A 26,495-nucleotide genomic window follows, 5' to 3' on the forward strand; every position below is an offset into this window, starting at 1 on the left:
GACTCCTGCTACCGGAAATGCATTCATTTGTTGTTGTCGTCATGGTCCAAACTGTAAGTTAGTTTGGGTTTTTGTACTGCCTGATTGGTAGCAAGGGTCACGAGAGCAAAACAAATCAACAAGAAATTTCTAGGCTTTACCTCCTGGAATATTCTTACCTCTTCTTCAGCCATAAAGTAGCCTGCAGCTGCCAAATAAATCTGCTTCATGCAAGGCACTAATGGAAGATCTGCAGGAAAAGTCTCAATGGCCAGCAGTTAGCACTTCTGTGAGATTTGAAGAATCAATAAATTCCATGTCAGAATGGAGAATATGTAGGATTGAGGTGAGCCTGCTGGAAAGATATAGCTTTAGTTGTGAGAGAAATGAGGAAATGAAAAATGTTATGTCAGCATTAATTAAAATGAAATGTTTAAGTTTAGACTTATAATGATGGATAATCAATTTAAAGAAAAATGGCTTGATTTTTTTTAAAAATCTTTGATCTTGATTGTAGTGTTTAAATATTGGAATGTGACTAGCTTTTTGCAGCTACCAGGGGAAAAATAATCTAAAAAATATAAAAATCCTTTTCTCTCTACTGCTTCCCAGTCAGAAACATGAAATATCTATGATATAAGGAATTGGTATTGGTCCATCTTTGATTTCAGGATGAAGGCTCAGAAATAATTTTATTTATATTCTTGTGAACTAAAGGTCATGAAGTAGATGACAGTTATTCATAGAGCATTAGCATGAGTACTTTAACAAGTTTTCCAGGAAAAACTCCAAACTCAATAAAGCTGTTGTCATGAGGCTGTTGATTTTTGGGAGATATCTTCTGTGTATAAAATGTATAGTGCTAACGAGCAAGTTGGATAAAATGAAATTAATAGAGTATATTGTAAGAATGAATTATTTTCTTTCAAAAATCAAATCTTTCCTTTAGAAATAAACACCCTTAAACATCCTATTAATTTAATCACATGAAAATCTGAATGTGTGCAATGATTTTTATATTTATTCCAGTAAAGGTACAAACATGAACTTGTGCAGATATATCCTATTGTCCTTTGACAATGGAAAGTTAGATCTTTAGTTTTGGATTTCTGTAATTTTCTGCTTATGTTAAGGAATTGAGGGTAGTGAATAGAGGTTGCTTTTGATGAACTTGTCATAAAATCTCAATTTACTCATTTGATGCTGTTCTGTAAACTGCCAAGCTAAATTAAAATCTGAAGCTTGTTTTCATTGCTGTGGAAAATGTTTTCAATCAGCTCATAAAAGCCCTGAAATTCCCTGCTGAACAAATATACCCTGTATCCAAAAGAAGGGTTTCTACCCACTCTATTAAAAGAATAACCACATAGAGAAACAGATTCAAATGATCTTATTACAGAAAATCAATGGCCTAGAAGACGGGAATTGAAGCAATAATGCCAGGATTTTACTATCTCCCAAGAAGATCAGAGGAAATGACCTTGTTGGGTTTTTAAGTAAAATGCTGGTCAATATTTTGGATATAAGCCCAGTGGCTACCTGAAGGTTTGGAACAGAGCCAGATATCAGCATTTGATTACGTGGTCTGCCTGACAGTAGACAAAAAGAACAGGAGAAGAGAGAGAGGGCAGGAAGAATCTTCTTGGTTGTTTTAAGGTTAAAAATGATTCTGTTGTTCAGAATCTTATTTGTTTTTGCCAGAATAAAATGTTTTCATAGAAGTTGGCAAATGATACGTAGGTAAAGATGAAAAAAAGGTGTAGCACTTTTCTGTAGTGTAAATCAATAGAATGATATTTTAAGATTTACAAGTTAAAATTTATTACAAATATCATATATGACACCAGAGCATGTATAGAAATAAAGGACATAGACATATGTATGTGTCTATGCATGTGAGAGAGAGAGACATTAAGAGATGAATTGTTTTTGGCTGGAGATTTGTTATGGACTGCTGGGATAACTAAACCAAAGACTTTGTGATAGCCAGTATGAAATCCTCAGCAAGAAAGACATTTTAGAGGTTAAAAATATAGAAATGTAGGAAAATGGAGCACCTCTCAGGTCATCACTCAAGAGTCTTCCTATTGTGGGCAGAATCAGCACATAATGAGACACATGCCTTAAGAAAGGCTGAAAGAACTAAGATTTTTTAGTCTGTAGAAGATTTGATATTTTAAAATACCTGAGGGTGGTTATAAAGAGAATGGCGATAGACTTTTTTTTGTGGCTGTAGGGGATAGGACTAGGAGCAATAGCCTCAAACTGCAGCAGGAGAAATTTAAGTTGAAGATTAGGAAGAACTTCCTGACTATGAGGGTGGTTGAATGTTGGAACAGTTAACCTAGAGAAATTGTGCAGTCTCCATTCCTGGAACTCTTTTGGAGGAGGTTAGATAGACACTTGGCTGGGATAATTTAGCCAGGAATGATCCTGCCTTGAGCAGTGGGGTGGACTAGATGAACTCATGAGGTCCCTTCCAGCCCTGCTTTCCCCTTGTTTCTTTGATTTTTGGAAACTGATCAAGCTGCACCTTTAAAATTAATTATTTTGAGTCACAGCTATTGTTTATCAAATTCTGTGATGCAGCCAGGTTTAAGAAAACTTTTATCTAATCCTTTCACAATTTGTATATTCACAAAACAACTAAAAGGAGAATAGGAGCAGATAGAAAATGAAGATTAAATTTGAAAGAAATCCAAATATTAAATGGTAAAACATCCAGACATTTACTCCATGCTATAATGATGTCATGCAATAGCAGTGCAGTCATGATTAATAAATAATTATGATTACTATATCAGATTAAAACGCATTCAATTTCTCACACTCTCTCTCTCATGGTGTTGAAAACGGCAGAGTTAAGGTTGACTTGGTTCCTTAATTTTGGATGTCTGCATCTTTTTAATGCATTTATTTGAAATGTAGTATTAGTTCTGAACTTCTTCAGTGTGTTTTGGGGGTAGCTATAACCATTTTTTTTATATGTCTACCCTAAGTTACAGGTATATCTTCAGCCTCAACAACTTTTATAAAAAAATCATACTGTTTATCAAAATAATTTAAAAAGTTCACACGTTTGCTAACCTTAAAGAAAGTGTTTGCATATCATAGGTCAATGAGTAGATGATAAAGAAGGTAACCTTACATATTATATTATTTTCACTTTTAGGGACTGTTAACTTCAGAAAGTAGATGTGACCACATATTTAAATATAAACATAATTTGTGAATATAAAAATCTTTGAGCAGCACATCTAATCCATCATTGTTCTTACAATGTAAGCTTCATCATAGATGTGGTGTTACATATAGCAAGCACATCCTCTTGACAGCTTATAGGTCAGTATGGAACCCTTCCATTTTAAATTGTTTTGACAACCATGGTCAACATAGCTGCTGCTCTCCTAGGAGAAACTGTAAGTTTACAGATGCTCAGGATTTTTATCCCAGAGCAAGAATGGCCAGTCCAGGAGAAAAATTACTTGGGAACAACCAGGGTTAAATCACTCCCAGGAGAGTTTCTCCTAAGGAAGTGAATGTCTATGTGCATTCTCTTCTGAGAAAAGCCACTGAACATTCCTAGGGTGTTTAGTTCTGGCCCCTCCCCCTTGGGAAACAATGTGTTGCTTACTGGATTCTGCTACTCCAGCCAAGTAGAACAGAACATGCTCCCTTCACAATCCCCATATTGTGCTGCAGGGAGACGCAAGCCAACCCTGAGCAGTCTGGGTCAGCCAGTCAGCACTACCTGTACATTTTTGCTATCTGTCTCCAGGTAGACTTAGGGAGCTTGCAGAGCATGCTGAGATGTGTGCCCAGGGTCCCCCTGACTGTACAATGTCTGCATTGTAAGCTGGCTGTCCTGACATCTGTTCAGGCATCTCCAGGTAATTTTTTTTCTGCCAGGAAAACAAACTTGGGAGAATTCTCTCAGATCATTCAAATGTGCATATGCAGTCTTGGTGTGAACCTCGAAGTGTTTATGTTCTTGTATTTAAGCTTGGGTGGCTATCTTGTTGGCTTTTCCAACCTCACTGATCTATTTTTGATTAGCTGCTCATTTCAGTGCTTTTAATTTGAGTTCTTTAATCAGGAAGAAATGTGTTGTTTAAGACTGTTGGCTTGGAGAATCACAGGGATACCTCCTCGTAACAGTCAGTGCCAAAATTTTAAGTTGCCCCTTGGACCTGAAATGAATGTTAATTTCTTTTAGGATTATAGTGCTGTTCTAGAGACATAATTTTACCAAAAGAGAGAGAGCTTCAGGAGGATATTTGGTCATACGTTAATGTTTAGAATCCTCATGGATATCATTATTTCATTCTCCATGGTGGATGGTTATGGTTACAAATTGCTAGGCAGTGTACAGACCTATGTGCCTCCTTCTCTTTCAGTACAAAAGGAAGGTAGTATAAAGGCAGATACCAGCTATGGTTAGGTTGCTGGAAAATAAAAAATGCTTGTTTTAGCTGAGAACACCGACTACTTAACAAAGCTGTGGCTTAAAGTGGAGAAAATGTGCTATACTTAAATTCAGTTAATAAGTAAAGATAAAAATAGATGGTTATTTCAGTTTTTTAGTGCCCTTTGCAAAATGTGTCCAGCCAAATTGCATTTCTGGATGGCTCTACCATGAGTTAAAAACCCACTTCACTGTTGATGTTGTACAGCATTTTTATTAAACCACATTGTTCTGATTTTGGGACAACTGATCAAAAACTTGCTGATAAAGGATTATTAATGTAACATGAAATGTAGTTAAGAAGGTTCTAATTACAACGCTCTTTGTTACGGGGACTCCTTCAAGCTAATTAGCTCTGAATGGCATTATTTCCCTTGCCTTTGGCAATGGAATAATTAGCTTGCAACTGAAGAAGTGAGTGTTAATTTATTACTGAATCTGAATGTATTTTTTTTTTTTTTAAAGAAAAATGCCATTTTGGTTAATGAAGGGTTTTTTTGCAAAGCCAATTGATAGTTTAAGCTATTTTTATTGACTAGGGCATACTTCTGCTTTAAGTTCAGAAGGCTTGTTATAGACTTTTGTATCCTGTACATCTATGTAAATGTAAATGCTTTCTTTAAATTAGAAAATTATATAATGTATTTTATTTTAAATTCTTAGTTTCCATGTTGTGACTAATGTAGTATTTCATGGTAGAATTATTTGTTGCATGGCTGGCAGCCATGAATTTCAAGATCATGCTGATAAAGTAGCCTGAAACCTTATGACGACATGGTCAATTTCTGTTTTGCTGTATGCTGAAATACGGGTATGCTAAGACATGTATTAAGTGCTAAAAAGGCGTGTAGCTGATCAACTCTGCTTCCCGCACTATTATAAGGAGGCATTTCAAGTATTAAACCGTCACAACTAACTTTCTGCAGAAAACTAAAACCCATGAAGCTAAGATTTCAGACTTAAGCATCAAAGCTTAAGTAACATGAAAACTTAGGTTGAACACTGAGCCTTCATTCTGTCTTTGCTACTGTATTTTCTTGTACGCAACACACCTTTCCCACAAAAAACAGCTTCTGGAAATTGGAGTATGCATTATATTCAAGTAAGAGCAGGTTTTACACCTTACTGTGGGAAGCCAAAAGTAAAATCTGTAGGGAGCAGAACAGTGAGCAGGCTCCTTAGCTACTGCTATTCAGTTATTTACTGCAGGGAAAGGTCTTTCCCTGCCCCTTCATTTTGCTTTTAAAAAACAAGAAGCATATTATATTCCAGAATGTTTTGCATGTAAGAAAATATGGTATGTGAAGTCTTCAGGTACATGATACAGTTAACTTGTTTCAGACAGAATCAGTTTCTAATGTTTTAAATATGTGTTTAGATTAGTTGGTAATTGTGTAATTAATTTCTTGTACAAACATCTTACACAGTCCTTAAAATTAGGATGGATGTTCAGCTCTTCTTACTGCTTGTCTTGTGGGTAATGTCATAGAGCTGGAAGGGACCTCACATGACGTCTACTCCAGCTCTCTGTACAGATGCAGGATCTGCTCTTCTTAAACCAACCTAGATAGATGCTAATCCAACCTCTTGGAAGTCTCCGATGAATGAGATTCCACAACTTTCCCAGGCAGCTTGTTTGTTGTCTTGCTGTTAATGTAGTTAGGATTTGTTTTCCTGAGATAAGTTGTAAAGCTGTTCTGCTGCACTTTTAGCCCATTGCCACGTGCCCTGCCCTCTACAACAGGAAAGAACAGTTTCTTTTGTCGTCTTTGTGGTAGTTCTTGTGAAACAATAGCATAGCATTAGTGTGATTTTTCTTAAATTAACTACTGTTTTTTGTAGAGAAGGATCAAAACTGAAAGCTATCAGTTCTTTAGAGGGCACCAATCAGGGTGACTACTTCCTAGTAGTATCACTAGTAAATAGTGTACGTGAAGCATAGTGGCTATAGGCAACCTAGTTTCTATCTTTTAAAATAGCTGTACAGTCCATTCATTAGAAAAGTCTTAAGGCAGCAAAAGTGTCTCGTACTGAAGTATTAGGACTACTCAAGTTTGTCATTTATAGTCTTCTCTAGGAAACTAAAAATCAAATCATGGATCCAATTAAAACACAAAATTGAAGTTAACTACTCTCAGGTTTGTCTTATCCAACACAAAGACATGACATCCACCTAAAACTGACTGCATAGTCATAGTATCCTCTATATCTAATATTAAAGTTTTGAAAGTACTAGAAATTCTTTGGTGCTTTTCCTGAAATGTGTTATGCTTAAAATATGCAATGTTTTTAAAATTTCTTAATGGACTAGATGCATGTTTTAAAGTTGATTTTGCTGCTTGCTGCCGCATTATACAAATGCCATTTCCTTTTCCAGTGCACCAACCAAATCAGTCTCCTGTTCTTGAATCCCTTCAGTGGCTTTATGTCCTGTTATCTCAGTTTTAATCTCCACTCCTTCAAAACCTTGCTATGTAATTACTTCTCAGTGCTGTGTCTGAGTACTCCTCTGTTATGCTATAGACATACCAATGGACCCTAAAATTGTATTATGTATGTGTTGTAATACTGTCTCCTCTTTTTGATCCTTCTTTAGCTGGCTTGTGGACGGTGTTCACATTGGGTGGTGTGGGAAGTAAACCAACACCACAACAGGAACAGTCCTCACCTCTAGCAAATCAAAGCCTTCTGCTACTGCTTGTGCTAGCTAATTTGACTGATGCACCAGATTCACCAAATCCATACAAGCAAGCTATTATGTCTTTCAAGAACACACAAGGTTGGTACCTTTTCTTAATTTTTTAGAATGACGTGAAATAAATATGCTATTGTTTTGTCCTGACTATTTAAAATGTTGCCCCTTCCAACATATGCTATAATAGAATCCCGCTCCTTGAGGTCCATAGGAGAAATTCTTGAACTTGATTTTCTCAGACCGAAACTCTTGACAGGCAGAGAGTATTTAGATGTAGAATGGCACTGTACCATTCACTTGTTAGGGAGTTTCATAGCTTGCTTTCCTGCAGCATATCCAGGATTTCTGCAAAGCTCTCTCTAACTTCATAAAGCAATGTGAAATGGGAAGGCATCAGAGCCAGAAGGATCCTATTGATGGTAGGAACTCCATAAGTATTAGAAGCCATGGATTGCTTACACCATTCTGAGTTGATTAATTTTACACATTTAGTAAACGTTAGGGGTATGCGAAGCAGGCCCTATTTGATTCGGATTTGAATTCAGCCCGAATCAGGGATAGTGATCAGATTAATTGATTTGGATCACTGTCCCTGCTTTTGTTTCGGCTGAATCTGAAGATTCAGCACTGATTCGGAGAATCAGCGATTTGGACACAGGCACAGCTTTAAAAGTTTTTTTCTACATACCTCGAGGTACCAGTGCAGCTCCTGAACGCTGTGAGACTGGGACGCATGGAGTGTCTCTCAGAAGTGTGGGGTGCCCTCCACATGCTCGGTGGCAAACTCAGAAGTGGACTGGAAGTATTTCCAGTCTACTTCCAGGTCTGCCGGGGAGCACGCAGTGTGGGGCGGGGAGGCTCTGTGCCCTCCCTCCACACCCCCCGCAGCTCAGTGATCGGCCATGGGGGGACCCTGCATGTGCCCCCCAGGAGGCATCAGTTGCTAAGCTGGAGGGGTGGGGGGGGCGCCCAGTGCACTCCCTGGCAGACCCGGAAGTGGACTGGAAGTGCTTCTGGTCCACTTCTGGGTCTGCTGCAAAATGCACTGGGGAGCCCCCTGTGCTCCTGTGGGATGCTCTATACACCCCAGTATCGCAGCACTCACAAGCCCCTGCTACCTAGAGGTATGTAGAAAAAATATTTTAAAGCTGTGCCCATATCCAAATCACCAGATCTCTCCAAATCGATTCAGAGGGTTCTGATTCAATTCAGAGAGATTTAAAGGGTCCTGTGATTTGGTTCGGATTCAGAGGTTTGATCACTGAATTGGGTTGAATCTCTGCGGAATTGAATTGGGGACCGAAGCTTAAGACTGCTTAGTCCAGGGATGCCTTGTGAGGAAGGCAGGAGGAGCAAAGAAGGCAAACTTGGGGAAGGAAGTTTACCAGTTCTTATTCGGGAGAGTAATTGTACCTTCCTGATGCAATAATTGAATGAGTTTGGGGTTGAGATTTAAGTATGTGTAAAAGTTAAATCAAGGATGGTTGTCATGGCTTCTGCAGATAAATGTTGTGCACAGCTCCTGTCCGTACTGTGGTGCCTGTTCAAGCACTACTTAAGTGCTTGTAAAACAAACATAACTGGGTGATTAAATGTATTTTTTAATGTTTTTGCCCTTTTTATTCCAGATAGCACTGCTTTTCCTTCACCAAGTCCACATGCTTTCCAGATTAATTTTAACAGTTTGTACACAGCTTTGTGCGAACAGCAAAAATCTGATCAAGCGACTCTCCTTTTATACATGTTACTGCATCAGAACAGCAATGTTCGGACATACATGTTGGCCCGCACGGACATGGAAAATCTTGTAAGTTATTGTACTGCTTCTTTAATATTTCAGCAGATGGGCTTAATCTGTGGCATCTTGGTGTGTTCAGTGTAATATAGTATACAGAAGAGGTACCTTCATGGAAGAGTGGAGTATAAATGATTTAGTATCTTGATCATGTTTCTTTCATTATACTGAACTTGTGACTAGATTTGCAATGACAAAATAGGCATCATTACATACTTGATAATTTTTGTACATATAAGCATGTCTTAGTGTAGTGAGTTATTGGAGGTCTGTGTAACTTTGGCCCAAAGTGGTATAATGAGCTTCTACTCTTCATTTTAGATAGTAGTGCCATTGGTTACTAGTTTTTTTTTTTCTTCAAGCAGAAAACAAAACCTAAAAAAAATCCCATGTATTTTCTATAGATAAATTGTGTGTGCTAGGCTTCCATTTGCCAACACAGATCTAATATTGCCAGAATTCATTCTAATTAATGAGTGCCAAAGTGAACTAGTAAAAATTTGTTGGCTGTTAAATATAGATAAGATGAATTAGCATTACGTTTTTATAATACATTGTTAGACCAAGGATCAAAACTTACAAATAGCTTCCAAAGTACAGTTGAGTTCTTATTTAATTGTGATAGTTTGTATTCTCTCTTTTTTGAAATATGTAAAGACCAGTGCTGCTTAAATTGGAAAACGATATTTGAACTCCCAGACTGGCTTTTCCATTTTCCTGTGTCCAGCTACAGAAGGTTAAAAGGTTCTGGCCACCCAAAGTGGCTGTTCTTACATTGCCAGCTGTACTTTTCTGTTGAATCACTTGCCCAGTCTGTACATACACATAAAAGCGACATGTTTAATCTAGAGTAATGGGAAAAGGTGTTTTTTATTTTTTTGTTGGTTGTGGGGGGAGGGGAGGTTTTCTATGCTGCTCCTTCCTGTCTTCTAAGGATCAGTAGTGAGAACTGCTGCAATATTTGTGTCAGGATCTTAAAATATTACCACTGAATTATCCTCTTTGGATGCTTCTCTCACCCTTGCCCCTCTGCTTGTCATCTGTTATAGCACAGATCTGTTGATTTTTCAGGGTATTCTGCAATACTTGCTATAAAGATAGCTATGTTTCATTATCTCTGATTGATTAAATTTAGCATGGAAAGCTAAGTCATGCTGCAGTGTGTAGCTAATTTTCAAGTTAATGTAATGAAACCTGACTGAATCTTGGGTGCTTGTACACACAACAAAATTGACTTTTAAAGAAACTTAATTGTCCTTTTCCACCGCTTTAATGGCGTTGCTATTTACATGCTCGGCGACATATTCTGCTTTAATTTTGCGACGATGTACATGCTTGGTGGCGTATTCCGCTTTAAATGACTTTGTTATGTAGAAAGATGAAACCCCTCCAAGGTATTTTAGTTTGCTATGTAACAAAGTGCAACAGTGCATGGGGCGCTGCAAGCTGATGTGCTCGGGGAAGCTTGGGCTTGGCGGGCTTCCCCACAGTGAGGAGCCTGATCCGGGTGGGCTGCTAGCAGGCGCGTACTGCCCGGGGGTGCTGCTGCTGCAGAGGGAAGCACTGGGCCCTGTGCAGCTCAGGCAGGCAGGCAGGCTGTGGGAGAAAAATAAAAGATCAGGTTCCTCGCCACTTTTTTTTCCTCAGTAGAGTCTGCCTGCATGAGCTGTCGCTGGGTCACACAGCCCCTAAGCTGCGCAGGGCCTGGTGCTTCCGTCCACGGTGGTGGCCCCCCTAGGACCACCTGGACCTAGTGTTAGCAGGCTGGTGACGCCTGGGGGTGCTGCTTCCGTGGAGGGAAGGACTGGGGTCCCCTGCAGCTCAGGGACTGCTCAGGCCTCTGCTGGCAGCTCACTGCTCCCCCCACCCCCCTCCCTCCTGCTGCAGGAGAGGCAGGTAGACTCTGAGAGAAAAAAAAAGGGGGGAGATTGGGCCCCCTCACCCTTTTACACGCGATGGGGATTTTGTTCTCCTTAAATTGAAATGGTGGGTTTTTAAACAACATAATTAAAAACCCACTGTTTCCATTTACGAAGAACTAGACCCCCGTCACATGTGCAAGCACCTCATGATAACTGGAAGTAGAGCAAGACGCCTAAAACTGCGTGAAGGTCTCAAAGCGAGGCTGACGGAGTTCTGTATTGGTCTAGCTGCTTTCTCACTGCTGGCCCAGATATACTTGCTACCCGTAGTTTTCTTGCGTGGGAACTTACTGAACTTGGTGGGTTTCTTTTATGACAGCTTCTCCCCCCTGCCCCCAATCTTATTTATAGGCATTGTTGTAAGGGTGGGGATTGGACATCTTGGGTGATCAGTAACAGAATAGAGAGCATTTCACGTTTGGGTAGCTGAAGTTCAGCCTAGGTGATAGGTTATCTTCATCTTGCTGTTTGATGCTCTGTATGAAATGAATTCGATCGCAGTCCAGGCCCTAGAGGACAGCTAAAGGACATTGCTAAACTAAGTAAGCACTGATAGACACCGTTGTGTGCAAAATCAGCTGAGAGTCCAGGAATCAAATCTGTGATGAAGACTAAACTTTATAGCTTTCTGTAGATTAAGTGTTTAGGGTAGTCACCCTGGTGGATCATTTCTGTGGATTAATAACTGCATTATGTTCTCTGGGCTGTCAGTGTGACACCACTTCACAGGCACTAAATGTCCTGATTTCCTCTGGCTTTAGAAAAATATTTTTTAATTGCTCTGTTTGGTACACTATAGACGTCTGCATTTTCTGAAGGATTATATGTGGAAACTGCTCCAGATGTAGATTCTGAAAAGCGTTGTGCAAAACCATTGATGAAGATGCTGGTTGTTTCTTTTAGCACCAGGGAATGAAAATGCTTGCTCTGGCTCTGGTTGTTATCCCTTCTTTCTTGCTGCTTTGTGTCTTTTTGTGGTATTACTGCTGTTCTTAGCTGACACAAAGATTGGCAGAATGGTAAATAAAGATGAGAATAAGTCAGTCATACAGGGCAATTCAGATCAGTTGGTAAGCTAAGCCTGTTGAAACAAAATACAGTTAATACAGCCAAAGGCACAGTCATTTTTGTAGGAACAAGGAGTGCAGGCTGTACCTACAGGAGAGGGAGCTGTATTCCTTAAAGCCATGATTCTGAAAGCATTTAAGGGTTGTGATGAATAAGCAACTCGACATGAGTTCCCAAGTTCCCACTGTGATGCTGTGGCAAAGATTGCTAATGCAATCTTTGGAGGTGTAAACAGGGGATGAATCATTAGGAAGAGAGAGGTGATTTTTTTTTCTTCTGTATATAGCAATGACATGAGTGATACTAAAATAGTCCTTAAAGTGATGCTGTCTATATTTAAAAAGGATGTTGAAAAATTGGAGAGGATGCGAAGAAAAGGGCTACAAAAAATGAATCAAGGACTTAAAGAAAATGCCTTGCAGTGAGAAAATTAGGTCATGTACAGGCTTTAAATTTCTAGCTGGAGAATCACCAGTTTCCCAACAGAAATCACAAGTGTATGGGCATTTATCAAATGTCTTCTGCAGGAAAAATGTTTTCTGTGGGGAAGGATCTTCCTCTTTCAACAAGGGAGTTGTCGCCTGTTGGAGAATTTCTTCCATGGGAAAGAACACCTGTAAGCTGCTTCGTCTTGGGACTCCTCGTGGGGAAGGATCCTGTGCTTTCCAAAACTGGGGTCATCCCAGTCCCAGAAGGCATTACCCCACTGCTCCCATCTCTCCCATAGACTGGGAGAAGATGAACAGCCACCCATTGCTCCCTGGCTCCTCCCCAGACCAGTCTCCCCAGTCTGGGGAGTGGATAGGGTTTTGTCCACTGCATGAAAAAGCAGCTGCTCCCTTTCCCCCCACCCCTTCATCTGGGGAATAGCTTGGACCCTTTGTCCTGCTACTCCAGTCTTTTTCTGAACTGGTCTGAGGGGAAAAAGTTCAGAAAAACTTCTGGAGCAGCAGCTGCTTCCCACAAATTCCTCAGACCAGGATGGCCCTAATCTGGGGAAGGCACACAGAGCAGGGGAGAGGGGTAAGCTGCAGGCTAAACTCCTGTACTGCTTTCCCTCCTGAAAAGATGTCAGAAACTTCCATCTCTTGAAATGAGTGCCTGTTTGAGACCATAAAGAGCTTAATATGTTAAATTTACTAAAAAGTAGCTTGAGAGGCAAGAAGACTACGGTGAGTAAATGCTTTTATGGGAACGAAATGCTGGATATCAGGGCTCTTTAAAGACAAAGCAAGAAGAAGCAGCTGGAAGTTGAAGTTGGAGAAATTCAAATCAGGAATAAAAGTGCATGTTTATAACAGAAGGGAAGATTACTTTTTGGAAAAAAGTTATGATGAGTTCCCTTCATATTTTTAAATCGGAATTAAATTTCTTTCTGGAAGAGATGCTTTGGAATGTTCAGTATGGGGGTAACTTGGTGAAAATTAAGGGTCTCAGATGCATGGGAGGTCAGACAAGAGAATCCAGTTATCTCTTTTGGTCTTACACTATTATTCTAATATTATAAAAGCCTAAGTCTGTCTGTCTGTAATGCTTTATTTGTGCTCTGATTGGCTGATGGAAACAGCCAATCAGAGTGCTCCAAGTGTGGAAGAGCGCTGCCATGATTCCAAAGCCACACCGAGGACCAGATGGGGTGGGGAAGCCAAGGCTCCCTGCAAGAGGCAGAACAACAGCAGCATGGGGCATTGGGTGGCGGCACTCCATCCCAGCCCCCCCCACCTCCGCCCCCGTTATTCTTGATGGGCAAATGGCTAGTTTATTAATGAAAGCTTGATTTCATTTATTTCACCACATTAGGACATCTGGTGTTTCCCCCTTTCTTTTAAAACCCCTTCCTTGCCCAGGAAGCATCATTGGCAGACCAGGCTATGTGATTTCTTAGCTCTGAGATTTTTTTTGGCAGCTGTCTTTACTCTCTCATAACTTTTTTTTAGTTAATTTTTAAAAATAGGTTCAGTATGTTTTAAACTGTTAGAATGTAATGAAGCTGAAATCACTTCCGAATTTAATTTTGTGTTAATCTGCTTTTATCAGTAATTGAGTTTTCCCTTCAAAATTATGGTTATTCTGATAGAGGTTGATAATGTGCAATTTTTAATAAAGCATAGCCTGCTTATGTGAGGTTTATTCATATAACATACAGTCTTAATAACACAATGCATCTTTTTTTGTCTCTATGGCTGCTTGCAGACTTTAAAAACAAAAACAAAAAACTTGCGCTTTACTGGAAGAGGCAGCGTGTTAGTTTGACTTGGCTCCACAGTGTCTGTATAGATTGGGTTTTTCAGTGGGGCTTTTTGGCACTTTTATCTAATAGCTGATTCCATCTATGAACCTCTGATATAGTAAAAAACCATAAATGCCTCCAGGGTATCCTATTTAACATTGAGATGGGTCATAGAGTTGTAAAAAAAAGCAGGGAAAGAGACCCTAGGAAATCATCTGGTCCAATGCTCCTGCTTAAGTCCTAAATCATCCCAGCCAATTGTTTGTTTAACACCCCTAACCACAAGGGGATACTCACAGGCTAGGAACAGACATTGCATTTTCCCATGACAAGTTGTGCTTTTGTTTGTCCCTCCCGGAGCAGAAATATCCTGGAATTTGAGTGTATACTTGTCACCCTTCTAATAAGGACATAGTGAGTGATTGAATGCAGTGCCACTTTTCTGCCATTGATTCAATGATCCAGTTCCAGACTCACTTTTCGATGTCTCGGGACAAACTGTATTTTATCACGTAAACTTTTTTAGGATTTATCCTGGGACATCAGATATGGATGTCTGAACAATTGAGCTTTGTTCTGGAATCAGATGGTTTCTCCTGGAACAAATACAACATCTTTGTAGCCACAGTGTGCTACAGGAAATGATGTTGTTGATGGAGTAGGTAGCACATTGCAAAACTGATGTCTGGGATGGTGTCATGACTTGTGATCTTGAACATTTTGAGTTGTTGTTTTGTTTTTTTGGGGTTTTCTTGCAGGAGTAAGGTTTGTTAACCCCACTGTGAAAGGTAAGTGCTAGCTAGGAAGTGTACAGAAAAAAGTATCCAACTTCTCTTGGATATGAAAATTCTTTGCTTTGGGCAGTTCTGTAGTGTTGCTGTCTACCATTCACTTCATGTCTCTCTCTACTGGAAATGATTGCATTTAAATCATAGATGAGGTAATCTATTTATGTAGAATGTGATGGTATGTTACAATTTAGTTGGCATCAATTTAGTAAGAGCACAGTACTAAAGAATGGCTGAACCATTCTTCAGTATTTTGTCATATACTTTTACACAGGCTATTCTCCCACACCCCTCCCACACCCCTTCCAAATTAAGTTGTCACTCACCCTGGACAGAAGAATACATCTATAATTTTCAGTGACTTCTTTTTACCTGATCCACATTTGGGGTAAAAAAAAAAAAAAAATGTCAGCTGCTCAAAAGCTGCTCAGTGAGGAGGAATGTTAGAAGTAGTCCCAGTAGAGGGATTTTAATGGGCAAAGTATGAGTAAAGTGATCCATAGGAAAAATTTATTCTCAATCGCCTTTCGTCTCATATTGAACAACATCTAATATCAGAACAAGCCGCATTTAAAGCAAGCAAGCCCTGCACTATCCAAATAGTAAACATCACCCAACATATAGAAAGATTCAAGAAAGGGATGATAACAGGTGCTGTGTTTGTAGACCTGTCAGTGGCATATGACAGTCAGCCATTGAAACCTGTGCCACAGAGTGGGGTCCCTAGGGATGGCCATGATGCCCCTAGGGCCCTGTGACCATGCCAGCTTCGCCCTATGGGCACCTTCTATTCTCGCCTGCCATGTCTTGATGGTTAAAATAATAGATAGTAGATGGGAAGGCTGCCCTCAAGTTGCTGTGCGGTCACGGTCCTGGTGGACCCCACTAAATCGTGTGGGTTCTTAGACCTCTTGCTGGGTCCTGCTCTAAGTACATACCTTGTGGGACACCCCAAGCCTTATGGGCTAGATGCATGTCTCCAAAACTGCCCCTTTACCATGCCCCATGCCTCACAGATGGTATTTAGCTATTGTCTCTAGTGATGAGGCCTCAGTTTAGTTAGGCCTCTTGCTGTCCCTGGACCCTTAGCCTCAGTAACTGTGCCCTCTGGTGCTGGGGTTTCCTCACCCCCTGTTGCTGTGCCCTCTGGCACTGGGGTTCTGCACAGCAGAATGCTCCAATGAGGCCTTCTTCTCCCCAGTAGCCTCATCCCAGTCCATCGGATTAAAAGCCACAACATAAATATGAGCCCCTGGGCTATAACATAACAGCAACCGTAACCCTGGATACTTTAGTCTCACCACCAGCAGCACAGGCACCCAGGTATCTCTGTGGAGCTTTTCTACATGAAATCCACTCCCCCTGGCAGCTGCAAGGACCGTAACTGCCTTCAGTGCCAGCCCTGAGGCTTATATGGCCCAGGACATTGCCTTCTTCTGGTCAGTTGACCGGGTGCAGGTGCAGGCTAATTCCCTTGTTAGCCTGCTGCCACAGTAACCTGCCCCTCTGGGGGTTCTGCTTGGCTCCTAGGGCCCTCTCTCTAGGCAGTTTCTTCCCTTAAAGGAGCACCTTAGTGCCCTGCAACAACCAGCTTGCCAAAATCTATGATATGACCCACAATTACCACTTGGCGCAGCTCATCCAAGATGTTTTTACGTAGAACTGTACAAGAAATGGAGCTGCCGGAGATGACAGTGAAATGGCCTCCCACAGGGTAGCATGCTAGCACAGATCCTTTTTAACATATATACCAGTGACCAAACCATACAGAATAATATGAGGAGCTGATGATCTATGCATCACATCACAAGAGAGGGACTTTGCCATTGTTGAGAACAGATTAAATGTCCATTGAGCAACCTCTCAGATTACAATAGCCAGCTTTGCATCAACCTAACCAAGATGCAGGTCCTGGCTTTTCACCTGCCATAGAGAAGCTCAGCAGAAATTGAATATTGCCTGAGGTGGAATCCCACTGACTAGTCACCCAGACCCTGCGTGCTTGAGGGTTACATTGGCCTGAACGCTTACCTTCAGATCACATGTAGAGAAGACAAAAGGCAAGAGCATACCTGAAAAATTGGTCTCCTCAAAGTGGGGAGCAAACCCAGCTATATTACAAACCACTGCCATTGTCTTGTGTTACTCCACTGCAGAGTGTGCACGTTCAGTATGAGGGCCATCAGTTCATTCCAAAAAATGAGAGCCAATTCTAAATGACAGCTGTTTTAAAAACCAAACAAAAAAACCACCCCAAAACCAACAACAACAACAGAAACAACAAGATGTCTAAAGCCAACACTGAAGGATAACCTGTACTTACTGGCTGGCATTGTACCACCTAATATCAGAAGAAAGGTCGCAAGCCAAAAAAAAAGATCAAGGCAGATGGAAGACCCCAGACATCTACTCTGTGGTCATATAGAAGTAACTAACAGCTTAAGAGTTTTATGTCCAGTGTTGCGCCATTGGAAACAATGGCTGACAGGGTGCAACTAAGGTTATGAAAGGAATGATGATGTGCAGTCAAGTGCTCTGAAATGGACCTGGAACCCCAGAAAGAGTTTCCCAGAGGGGCTGATCTAGACTGGCCAACATGGTGATGCCTGACTCACCTACACACGCAAGCTGAAAGATCAAAAGCAAGCATGATCAAATGGGACTACTTTAATTACTTGAATTTATGCGAGTGCAGTGAAGCTCAGGCTATGGAGCACCTGCTCATTTGCCGACTCCTTGGTGAGACCTGTACAAAGGAGGACCTTGCTACAGCAATGACAAGAGCCATCACTTGTGTGTGATTCTGGAAAAACATGTAATATATGACAAGGACATGAGGAAAAGAAGTGCAAAATAAATGGTTTATTACATGTTTTCTGCAGTTTCCTTCTGCAGCCATGGTATAGATTTATTCAGTGCCTGGTATGACAATACAGGTAGGATAACAGGATATGCTATGACCTTTGAACAGAAGAAGCTGTATTGTCTTTTAAAAATAAAATTCATTTTTTATGCATAGATGTGTTTTTATAAGTAATTTTATTGATTCCATAGTATGTGATAATGCATGGCATTTAAAAGTCTAGAGTTAAGAATTAGTTATACTTCAGTAAGTAAACAGTTATAAAATCCCAGTGTGCTGTGGTGATTTGGTTGTCCTTGTTATTCTGATAACATCCACAGCGTGCTATGTGCTGCCTGTACTTGCAGATACTCATATGTACATGAAAACAGTTACTTAAGGAGCTTGCAGTGTAACAGAAGAAGTAACACTTGAAGGGAAAGAGAAATGGATAAAATAATTTGAGTTTAAAAAAAGTCTGCACTCATTAATTCCCACATGATCTGTATTCTAGCCAAACAAGTACTATTAACATCACAACAAAAACGGGCTTCTGGGAAGGGAGTAGTAGCCTTATCAACCAGTTCAAGCTCCTCAGCAGGATAGAAGGAGGGACAAATTAGCTGCTAAGGTGGAAGCGATCAGTGAAGTGTAGCCTGACAAAGTTAGAGGGGGCACAACTGCTAAGAGACGAGGCTGGATATATAGGGATGGGTAGTGGACTTTAAAAAAGAAAAGAAAAGACGGGGACCAAAGACCAGTTAAGTTTGATGCAACAAAGCTGCGGAACCAGCAAGACTGATTGAGAGAGGTTGTGACACCCTTTGCAGAACAAAAATAAAGAAATTGGATTTTAACACTGTTACAAATGCACAGTACAGTGAGAATGTGGATGTTTGGTTTATTTCCCTAATGTACCTGATTAAGACAGGTACCCAATATTTCACATTCATATCAATGAGGCAGCTTTTTAGCCATATTTCTTTAATGAATGCCTTAGGTGCTGTTTGAACTTGCATATAGTTCCCCAGATGTGGTTTCTGATCTCACATCAGTTTGAATAAACAGACAGTATGTGTTAGGCACTTCTGAAGATGCACGTTTCCCAGATGTGCTTGTTGCAGTGTTGTTTAACACAATCCCAGATGGATGGCAAGTATCATGAGGCTCTGGAACATATGTGGCAGTATATTGTGTTTTGATCAGTAATAAAAATGAGCATTTTACTGTAACAAATTCTATAGAACAAACAGCTGACATCCCCACATTTCTCTGCTCAGCAACCATACTTCAAAAGGGCTCAAAAGTCCCTGCTTCATTGGGGCTTTTGGGCACTTTTATCTAATAACTAATTGAATCGGCTATTAGATAAATGCTAAAAAGTCCTGCTGAAGCGTGTAATCTATACAGACACTGGGGAGCTGGGTTCCTTTTCCAGTAAATCGGTGGGTTTTGCAGAGGTTTCTTCCCTTCCCCCATGTCTACAGCAGCCAAAGAGAGTGCACGTTGATTCTGGTTGACTGGGAGATGACTACCTCACGTTCCTTAAGGGTCTTGTAAAATTCTGGTGACATGACTTACTTTGAAGAGGGCTGTATACATTTCAGCCAGGATAATGATATCTGGGTCATACAGTTAGATAGAAATGGGCAGTGATTTGCTCAAGAAATGTGGAGAAAATCACTCATTTCCAAGTGTGGATACAGGGTAGGGTGCAGTGGTGCAGTTGATCTTAAACTGAATAACATAGTGCTAGACTCGTAGCGTATTAGTAAAACTTCTTTCTTTAACTGGAGAAAAACATGTTGTGTTATATGGAAACCCTTTTCCTTGGTTACTTTGTGATAATAGGCATTCTCCTGCCCCATGGGAAAGGGGCATTGTACTGAGCCAGAGTAAAGCTAGTTTTTCAGGAGCTGATGAAGAGACAAGGTTTGCATCTGGATTGTGTTTAGACTGGGGTACAAGTTGGATTTCTGTGGCAATTAAATTTTGTTAGCTATTGTTGAAAGACTTTGGCTCAATCTGTCCATCTTGGTGGAAATGTTATGAAGACCTCAAGCTGAACTTAAACAAAAACGGCAGTTCTTCTGAAACTTTGGCCTCAGCTGAACTAAAATGGGAAAAACAAGCCTTTTCTGGTTTTGAATCCAGCCCAGACCCCAAAGTGTTTTAGATCTGGGGATCCTAATCCAATTATCTCCATTCTCTGAAACTTGAAGGAGTTTGGAATTGAGGTGCCAGTTTTGGCCTTTGGTTGTAAAATGACTCTGGTTAACTCAATTGAAATGCTGTCTGGCTACGCAGGACTGGACATAGCCATTTCCAAACTGTGTCTGTGTTGACTGACATTTTTTAAAACACTTTGAGTGCAACCATTTTCCTGTCTACTCTAGCCAGGTAAGCTTTCTTCCAACTGAGTTTGCCGTCAACTGATGTAAACACAGTTCAGCTATTTTCCCTGCAAGTGTCAGATGTGAGCTGAAACTTTTAGCATCTATATTAGTTGGTGTGGCTGGAAATCCCACTTACAAAGAACTGAAATCCTATTTTTTGCCACAAGAAAGAATTTGATTAGACTGTTTGTGACTCTTGTGGAGACTGAAGAAAACTTTCTACATCAGTAGTTAAGGGTGGCTGTTTCAGGAGGGAAAAACATGACATGAAAGCACAGGGTGACACAAGGAAGGTTTAATATCTTCTGTATTTATAGTCTGGGATGTTTGAAAGACTATGCTAATGCATACCTATTTTTCCTCCCAAGGTTTTACCCATTCTTGAGATTCTCTATCATGTTGAAGAAAGGAATTCACACCATGTTTACATGGCTCTTATAATTTTGTTGATCCTTACAGAAGATGATGGCTTCAATCGATCCATTCACGAAGTGGTGAGTTATTGTAATGTTGAAATCATTTATCTGTGTTTAAGAGTTATTTATTTTTGATTTATGTAGAAATGAACTTGTGTATTTTCGAGATATTAACTGCCTCCTCAGTAGAGGTGGTTTTCAGATGGTATTTGCTTTTCAAGATTTGAATGTGTATTATACTCATTTACTGCAGGTTTGTAAAACCAAGGTTACAAGTTTCTTTTCAAACCTTTTTTAGGGATATGTACAAATGCTTTCCTTGCCATTGGAATATATTTTTTCCTCTAGTGCTTCCTCTTACCACCTGAACATAGAAATTGTCAGGTAGGTTGTGTCAAGGATGTGGAGTGTTTACCAAGGAATGGAAAGAAATAGAACGATGGATAATCTTCTTAAGCTGTCACACAAACCTTACTCAAGTACCCTATATTTCAACAGAAGGGACTGCTGTGTGTTTTATTTCCCAAGTGGAATGTAACTTCCTTAATTGACATCTCCATCCTGCCTTTCTGCCAGCTTAATACTTATTTTATATTGGCCATATAAAGTAGTCCAAATGTTGAGTAGATTTGATCAGCCTTGTGCTGGAGGTTGTCTAAGAGGCCTGTGTTCTCGTTCCTTGCCTTGTAAAGCTACCACATTTGCACTGATTTGATTTGATTTTTGGCTGGAATATGTAAATTCTCTTTGGAGGATGCATAAAGCTGAGGTCAAGTGTTCAAATATTAGAGTAGAATCTTTTCCATAGGTAAATTTTTATCCTGTTTTTGCAGAAATGTAGAGTTTTTCCTTGTGGTATCAAAGAAAGAGAGGCTTATAAATACCTGAGAGAGAGAGAATTTGGTCATTGCAATTCCTGTAACCTTAGATTCATTCATATAGGTCTGAATGAAAAAAGCAGGAAGACTTGGCATTTATGTGAAGTTTCTTGGGAGCAATAAGCAAGGAAGAAAACCCATGGCAAATATGCAAACTCCTGAAACCACCATTTATCTGGAGACTGCTCTTTCTGTTCTACCCCCATTCCCCAAGAGCATCTCTGTGTTTGGATTCAGTATCACCATGACGTTTAATTTTGCTCATGAATTGAGGTCATTGAACTGTTGAGATATGGCATCCCTTTACCACCTCTTGCCTCATCTTTCTTCATTCATTTTAAAGGCTCTACTCTTGGTCTGTCAACAGATCCTTTACTGTTCAAGGGAAGGTGGGATATTTCCCTAAAATGGGCAATGTAGATACAGCCACAAGGTTAGAGCATAAATGAGTTTCCACATTCAGTTAAGCTATGTCCTTGCAGCTGACGCAGCCAACATGGATGTAGTGATGTCTGCAATGTGGCAGATACTTACTGTTTCCCTTTTCATAAAAGAAGTCTCTCATCTTCTTTTCTTCCTGCCAGTCTTCTCATTATTTCCCCTCTCTTCTTCCTTTCTTCCTTTCTCATCTTTTTTCTTTTCCATGTCTTCTCTCTCACTGTTTTCTTTGCTGCCTTATTCTATGACTTTGGTTCCTTAATCACTCCTCGGCAGAGACAGTTGGGGTGGCCATCCAGCAGTGGCTCTGAGGGACATTCTCTCTTTTTTTGCTGCGTAGCGTGGTATTCTGGGAGTGGAACAGGCCATTCTACGCATGGGAGCTGCTACCAGCATCTGCAGCCCTGTTCAGGTGAACGGCTCCAGAGACCAGCTGTGGTAGGAACCACTGGAGAAAGAGGGATGAAAATAGATGGCTCTTGAGGAATCTCACGACTCGTCAACAGCTAAAAAAACATGTTGACATTGAAGAGCAGACTAGAGTCTTCTAGCCGCTTCCAATGCCCTCTGTTCCTTTCCTCTGCCCTAGGCGTCTCTCTTTTCCAGACCTTTCTTTCAACCCTGCCCATTAGTGGACTAGAGACTCCTTTGGGTATGGATCTTTGGCACTCCTGTAGCATCTTTTGCATTCCTAGTATTTGGTGTTAAAAGGATAGATATGTGCAATAAAGAAAAGAAGTTGAAAATCCCTTGCTGTCATCTAGATAATTTCAGCTGTGTGTGAGCACCTTAGGTCTTTGTCCAGACAGAGCCACCACAGCACCACTGTGGCAACTGTGACATAGCCAGTTATAAGAAGGTCAGTGACTATAATGCTGCCCCCAGAGATTCCCCTTCTGTCACTTGTTCTATGTAGAGCCTGAGCAAACAGCACTTTTGATTCCTTCAGGTGGTTCCTGATTCTGAACATCTCTGAACCTTGTGGAAGAGGGGGAGAAAGAGAAGATCTTAATATCACATATCATTCATATCACAATTATAGGTTAGGCCCAGCAGTTAGTGAAAGAGAATAGTGTACAAGTTGTTTTGATTTGAAACTCTTTCTAAGCCATGGAGTTGGATGGTTTCTGGGTGCATGGTTTGTAGAACTCAGTGTAAGATTGCATTGGTGAATCCATAGCTGTTTACCTTTAATGATTTGCGTGTATATACCCACAGCATGAAGGGTAGGAGATTAGCCTCCCAGAAGAATAGATTTATGCAGTGGTAAATACTGAATTAGTCTGATGAAAAATGCCTTCAATCTCAATGACGCCTCTTTCCAAATAGTGAGATCTTACACAGGAAGAAGAATGTGAATGGAGATAATGCTATCTAAATAATTCTACAAGATGTGAATATCTAGCATAGTCATGCAGCATGAATGAAGCTCTTATTCAGTGCAAATATTAATCACGTTTTAGCCATTACGGCAGGAAGGTTCTTCCATCAATCGGCTGAAGCTTGAGAAAATAGGAGAATTTAATGTATTTTGAGTTGACCTGTTTTTTTCTCTGCTGCTGCATATCCTGTAACGTTCTTAAAACAGTCATAACAGTGTGATCCATTTATGGGCATATTTTCCTTTGTGGTATTACACCCACATTTATTTATTGATTTTTTTAAGATTAATTTTAGTAAGCACAGTTTTATAAATCTCTGTGATTATACAGACTGGTAAAGAGCTCAGGAAACCACAGAAACTCTTCTAACTGCTGAAGGGTTCTCGTTTAAAATAAATGTGGTCGTAGCTGCCTGGAAAAGATGATCAAAAACAGAGGCTCTATTCCTACACTTGACTCCATACAGGCAGACCCCTGAACCCACTCAGAGCTGTATTTAATTCACTCATAATAGTAATAATGGAATTAACTTTTAAATTGGGAGTTCCCTAACTGGGGTGGTTATTGGTGAATTAACTCCCCATAACCCCTAAAACATGAAATCATACTTGCAAACTTTAAAGGACATCAAATACTGAAAAACATGTATGTGTTTTTCCCTGCAGGCAGTATTAATTTTGAAATGTTCTGTTTCCTAATTAACCAAAATTCTTTAAAACTACTTTTTCAATGAATTTTTGCTACCCTTTAAAAATATCATCTGTTACTCCATTTAACTTCTACTTTCTTATATCTTTTTTATTGAAACACTTATGTCCAACAATAGTAATCAGCTGTGTGTTATGTGTGATGCATTTTAAAGTGTCAACACTATTTCCTTTTTTCTCACAATCTGAAGAAGTACCTCTCAAGCGAGTTATGTGAAACTTGGCAGCCGACTTCTCATGCAGACACTTTTCAGTTTCTGTTCTTTGGATCTACAGCTCTGGTGTTTCACTTTGAGTTTGGGGCTTAAATTATGTTAACACTTGCAACAAATTTTAGTCAAAACCTGCAAGTTTGTTTTCATGTAAAACCCCAAACCTTGTCTTTGGTTCAAATGCAAAACCATAAAGCAGCTGAGAATTGTTTTTTAAAGTGGGTCCAGATTCTTCTAAGAGACCATTGTAACGGTTAGCTCATTCTTTCAGAAAACCTTGACTGAGTTTGTTTCTGAAACCTAAAGCCAGGTGAATTTCATGGGTTTTGAGGTTGTTATAGGCAGTTCATGCTGCTTTGTTTCTAGTATAGGTTTTCTGAGGACTGTTTGTTGTATTTCGGGGAGAGGGAGGTGTTTTGTTTCTCTTTCTTATAAAAGTAGTTGAATATTTCCAGAAAACAGACAATTCTAGACAAGTTAATCTGGTCAGTTGTTCTTCAGCAAAATGTGTTTTTAGCAGGAACCGCTGGTTTATTAAAACAAAACTTTTTAATGGAAATATTTCTGTTTCAATGAAAGCTTAATTTACAAGCCTTCTCTAGCTTGTGGTGAAATTTCAGAAAGTGAGGCAGGCAGGCAGATAAGACCCACTGACCCCAAAATAGCCTGCATAATTACCCAGTGATTAAGGAAAGCCATCTACAGTATTAAAAATGCAGTTAAAAGTCCTCACTGCTTGATTCAAAACTGGAACTTGCATCTATGTCCCCACACTCCAGATAGAAGTCCTAACAGCTGGGCTCTTCTAGAGGGGCTCCCCCTCCCCCCCCCCGGCGTGTGAAAAACAAAAGGTTTCAGCTTTGTTTCCCTTCAGAATGAAAAAAAAATTATGAAACGCTGACATAGTCCAGAAAAAGAAATTTTTCCTGCCAACACGGCCAACAACTACCTCAGTTTTGCAGCTCTTTCAGCACACTCATGGAGAGAGACCTACTCTTTTCTTCCTTTATCAATCTTTTTACTCATTAATTTGTAAGCTTCTGTGAGAATATAGAGGCAGACATTTAATAATAACTTAAAAAAGAAACCCTGTATCTTTATTTTTCTGTTTCATATATTCATAGTTTATGCATTTTTGGTGGGACTACTTTGAACTTTTAATTTTTAAACATTGAGATGTTCTTCTGTGTGGAATAACACCTTTTATAGATGCATTTCAGAGTGCATAACAACAGACAAGTTTTATTTTCCCCTCTCAGTTTAAAAAAAAAATCTGGTTTTCCACAGGTTTAGAATACCTACAACTTTCTTTTAATGTTAAAAGGAAAGGTATGTGCTCAGTATCACTGATTATCAGACTGGCACTGATTACTTAATATCACAATGAGTCAGTTATGGAGTTGGGAATAATACCCACTTGAATGCCACTCTTTTGCTATAACCATGTAAAACTGCTCACTCTTCTGCCATTTCTTGTAATTGGTAATATGTTTTTCATGTACTTGCTGTATTCTACTGCTGCTTCAGAAAGCAACTTTGCAGCTTTTTTTTCTAAGAATTTTTTTTTGTTCTTGGGTCTTGCAGGTATAAGTAGTGTTAGTTAAAATATTAAATGAAACACGGTTGATTTTTATTTTACTGTAGCTATACCTGAGATGTTAATATCACCAGTCCTTCCGAACAGGTTAGGGATGGTTTAAAAAAGCTAGATGTGTACAAGTCCATGGGTCCAGACATGATGCACCCGAGGGTGCTGAGGGAGTTGGCTGATGTGATTGCAGAGCCGCTGACGATTATCTTTGAAAATTTTGATAATTCATGGTGGTCAGAAGATGTCCCCAAAGATTGGAAAAGAGCAAATATATAATGCCTATCTTTAAGAAAGGGAAGAAGGAGGATCCAGTCAACTACAGACTAGTCAGCCTCACCTCAGGCCTCGGAAAAATCATAGAGCAGATCCTTCTCTGGAGGGGATGGTGATTAGGAATAGTTGGCGTGGATTTACAAAGGGCAAGTCATGTCTAACTATTCTGATTGTCCTCTATAACGAGATGACTGGTTCTGTGGATGCGGAGAGAGCAGTGAGTATGGTATACCTTGATTTTAGCAAGGCTTTTGATACAGTCTCCCACAACATCCTTGCAAGAAAACTAAGGAAGTACAAGTTGGTAGAATGGACTATAAGGTGGAGAGAAACTTAGCTGGATGGTCAGACTCAGAGGATAGTAATCAATGGCTCGATGTCTAGTTGGCAGCTGATATCAAGTAGAGTGCCTCAGGGG

General features: G+C 40.0%; 1 protein-coding gene across 1 annotated transcript in view; it reads left to right on the forward strand.

Annotated features, from left to right (window-relative positions):
- DYM (dymeclin) overlaps nt 1-26,495 on the forward strand; it is a 374,678-nt gene that overhangs the window by 146,715 nt on the left and 201,468 nt on the right. The window contains exons 10-12 of the mRNA XM_006259049.4: nt 7,041-7,223; nt 8,768-8,946; nt 20,549-20,674. Of these exons, the coding sequence (XP_006259111.1) occupies nt 7,041-7,223; nt 8,768-8,946; nt 20,549-20,674 (488 nt within the window). The remainder of the gene's footprint in view (nt 1-7,040; nt 7,224-8,767; nt 8,947-20,548; nt 20,675-26,495) is intronic.

The sequence above is a fragment of the Alligator mississippiensis genome, chromosome 3 (genome assembly GCF_030867095.1).
Source record: "Alligator mississippiensis isolate rAllMis1 chromosome 3, rAllMis1, whole genome shotgun sequence".
In the NCBI taxonomy this organism is placed as follows: Eukaryota; Metazoa; Chordata; order Crocodylia; family Alligatoridae; genus Alligator; species Alligator mississippiensis.